The sequence below is a fragment of the Orycteropus afer genome, unplaced genomic scaffold (genome assembly GCF_000298275.1).
Source record: "Orycteropus afer afer isolate SDZICR_OR568_19922 unplaced genomic scaffold, OryAfe1.0 scaffold00130, whole genome shotgun sequence".
NCBI lineage: Eukaryota > Metazoa > Chordata > Mammalia > Tubulidentata > Orycteropodidae > Orycteropus > Orycteropus afer.
The window spans coordinates 1,079,284-1,082,478 of NW_006921717.1; the positions used below are offsets into that span (position 1 = coordinate 1,079,284).

Sequence of the window (3,195 nt, forward strand, 5' to 3'; positions counted from 1 at the left end):
TCTGGTGGCATAGTGCCTAAGGCATTTGACTGCTAACCAGAAGGCTGGCAGTCCAAACTCACCAGCCACTCCTCGGAAGGAAGACTGGACAATCTACTTCCATAAAGATTTACTACCTCAGAAATTGACTCTGGCTCCTGGCGACTTTAAAGCCAGGTACACCCTAAATCATCACAGCTACAGCCATTTGACTTGTACCAGAGCTCCAGAAGGGTGTCTCACCCAGCAGACCATAAGCAACTCCAGGGCATGCACTAGGTTTTCTCGGTTCATTCATTCACTTGCTCATTCATTTGTCCAACAAAGCCTCACTGAACACCTCCTGCACGCAGGCCCTGTCCAGACCACAGGGTTCCAGCGGGAACAGTCCCCTGCCCTCCTGGGGGTCACAGTCAGACTCCCCACCAGCCCTGTCCTCAGTCCTCTAACTGGCCAACCTGAACCGGGAACCTGTTCCTGCAGACATGAATAATCACGCGGGCCTTGGCGCAAACCCTGGCATCAAGGTGAAAGGTTGTGTGTGAGGGTCCAGCTTGGCCACACTGGACAGCGGTCGCAGCACACCCAATGGGAATCCAGGCCCGGCCACCATCAGCTGCCGGACTCTCCCCAGTGCCAGGGTAAGAACTCTGCTGTAAGCGTATGAGGTCAAGTTAAGGCCCCTGAGGTACTTACCCCAGGCCTGGCACCTGGCAGGCACTCGACACGTTAGCTGCCATCCTATCAACTGTCTACAACTGTTCGAGTAAGTAACCATGACCTCGTCACCACCCTTCACAACTGAACTGATAAACGTCACGACAGACGCAGAAGGGAGTGAAGGGGTCACTGAACGGACGCATCCGACCGAGGAGGTGAAGAATGAAGTCACTCCAACCAGAGAGCTCCCTGGAAGCAAGGATGGTGACCCCAGCTCACTCACTCTGGACACGTGGTCAGGAAAGACCATGCATCAGGAAAGAACATCATGTCTGGTGACATGGAGGGTCAGTGGAAATGAGGAACACTGTCTGTGAGAGTTCAGGCTGTGTGTTGGCTGGGCCTGATTCTGAGTGGCTGGGCAGTTGGGTGTCATTATTCCCTATGAGGAGACTGTAACCAAGTCCACGGTGGAGTCCACTGTGAGTAACTGCCTTAGGGATGCGGTCTGCTCCCAATACACAGGGAGAAGCTCTGGGAACGGTCTCAGCTCTTGGCGCCCCTGAATCCTGCATGTAGCTGAGCCATTGTTCTTCAACACCTGCCATGTTTTCTGCCGATCTTGGGACTGTCAATGGACTTGAATCAGTGCCCTGCTGTGTTGCGTGGTAATCTTGGGACTGCGCCATCTTACTTGTCAACCTTGCTTTGGTCAGCCTCAGCAGCCAGCAGCTGCCTGAGTGACGTGACGCCTCCAGCTCCAGTGGGCCGGGAGCAAGAGGCAGAGCTGAAGCCCAAGTTTCCACCCAGCCCCTAGAGCTGGCGCTCTGAACTCAGACGTCCAGCCTCCGAAACTGCAAGAGAATCAACTCCTGTTTGTTGAAGCCATCCGTTCGTGGTGTTTCTCTTAGAGCAGCACCAGAGGGCCTAGGCCCCATCCACGAGATGGAGGGACACAAGGGACCCATGTGACAGAGGACGCAGTGGCTCCAACAAGGGACTCAAACACACCCACAACCAGGAAGACGGCCCAGGACCAGGCAACATTTCGTTCCGTTGCACAGAGGTCACCACTGAGTCAGAGCCAACTTTACGAAAAGGAACAAGAAGAAGTCAATAGCCACGCCCCCCCGCCATTCCACATGTCCTTAACCAGATACTATTACTGTTTCCTGTCCCGGCTCTCACTTCCCCCTCCCTGTCCCCAGAGCGAGGCACCCCTGGCTAGACACACACGTCCCCAGGTTTGGCCCAACAAGGCTGCGTAGGGACCACAGGTCTGTCACTTCCTGTCCTCCCAGCCAACGAGCCTAGTCGGTGGCCTCCCCAGACTCACCAATGACCTTGGCCACATTTACGGCCTTGAGGCCCATCAGGTCAGGCAGCTGGTCGATGATGACGTCACGGCTCGCCTTGACCTTGTGCACGCGCTCAATGCTCCGCCTCTGCCAGTCGGTCCAGTAGATGAAATCTCCCAGCAAGGTGAACCCGAAGATGTGTGGGAGCTTGTCCTCCAGCAGCGTCTGCCTCCTTGTCCCGTCGACGTTGATCACCTGCGAACGGCAGACACACAGACCTGGACGTCACACAGACCACCGCTCCAGAGAGCCCCCTTCAGACAACCCTCTCCTGAGCGGCCGGAGACAGGACGGGTCACCCCCAGGCACTGCCTCAGTTCTGTCTGCATCTCACTAGGCTGCTGTGGAACACCTGGTGCCATGGCTGGAGAAATGAAACTTTCATTACGACACCTGTCACCTGGGCTGACAGAGGAGTGGCAGGGACCATTCTCCACAGCCTCCCCAGCCTGGGTGTGGACAGTGTGCCGAAATGGGCAGCTTGACTCCGAACAGGCAGACAAGTGTCCTCTCCCCTAGCACTGCCAATCAACTAGTGCTGCCTGAAGTATGAGTCTTGGCCCAGGCCTGGGCTCTGGAGGAAGGAGTTCTGGGATTGATTAGCAATGCCTGCACTGGGTACAGACTAGGAAGTTCGAAGCTGGTATTCACAACACAGAGGAAAGGTTGGTGCTAAGTCATTGTCAGACCCAGGGCAATATTATCCAAATCTCCGCAGATTCTTTTTTATGCGCAGTAAGGAGCAAATAGAGAAGCCCTGGCGGCCCACTGGTGAAGCACTTGCTTGCTAACTGAAAAGGAGGCAGTTCAAACCCATCAGTGGCTCTGTAGGAGAAAAGACCTGGTGGTGCTCTGCTCCTGAAGACATTACAGCCTAGGAAACCCTATGGGGCAGTCCCACTGCGTCCTACAGACTCGCTATGAGTCGGGAGCAACTCAACGGCACCCAACAGTGAGGCCCAAAGGAACTCTAGGGGCACTTATTTCTTTCTTCATTTTTCATATTCTCCGGGATTACTCTCCCAGTAACTTCACTTTTCACTGGAACTCAAAATGGCCATCTTTTCTTTTTAATGAATAACTTAGCTTAGTAATCACTAACATGACAGCGATGCCTGGCCTCGATTTACAATGCTTCCTGTTCTGCTTTCCGTTTTGACAGCTGTGAGAACCATCGCTCCTCCAGGACTCTGTGCGC

At 54.5% G+C, this 3,195-nt stretch overlaps 1 protein-coding gene across 1 annotated transcript in view; it reads right to left on the reverse strand.

The window, feature by feature from the left end:
- LRP5 (LDL receptor related protein 5) overlaps window positions 1–3,195 on the reverse strand; it is a 93,912-nt gene that overhangs the window by 50,224 nt on the left and 40,493 nt on the right. Inside the window, exon 8 of the mRNA XM_007944926.1 lies at window positions 1,976–2,192. Coding sequence (XP_007943117.1) covers window positions 1,976–2,192 — 217 coding nt within the window. The remainder of the gene's footprint in view (window positions 1–1,975; window positions 2,193–3,195) is intronic.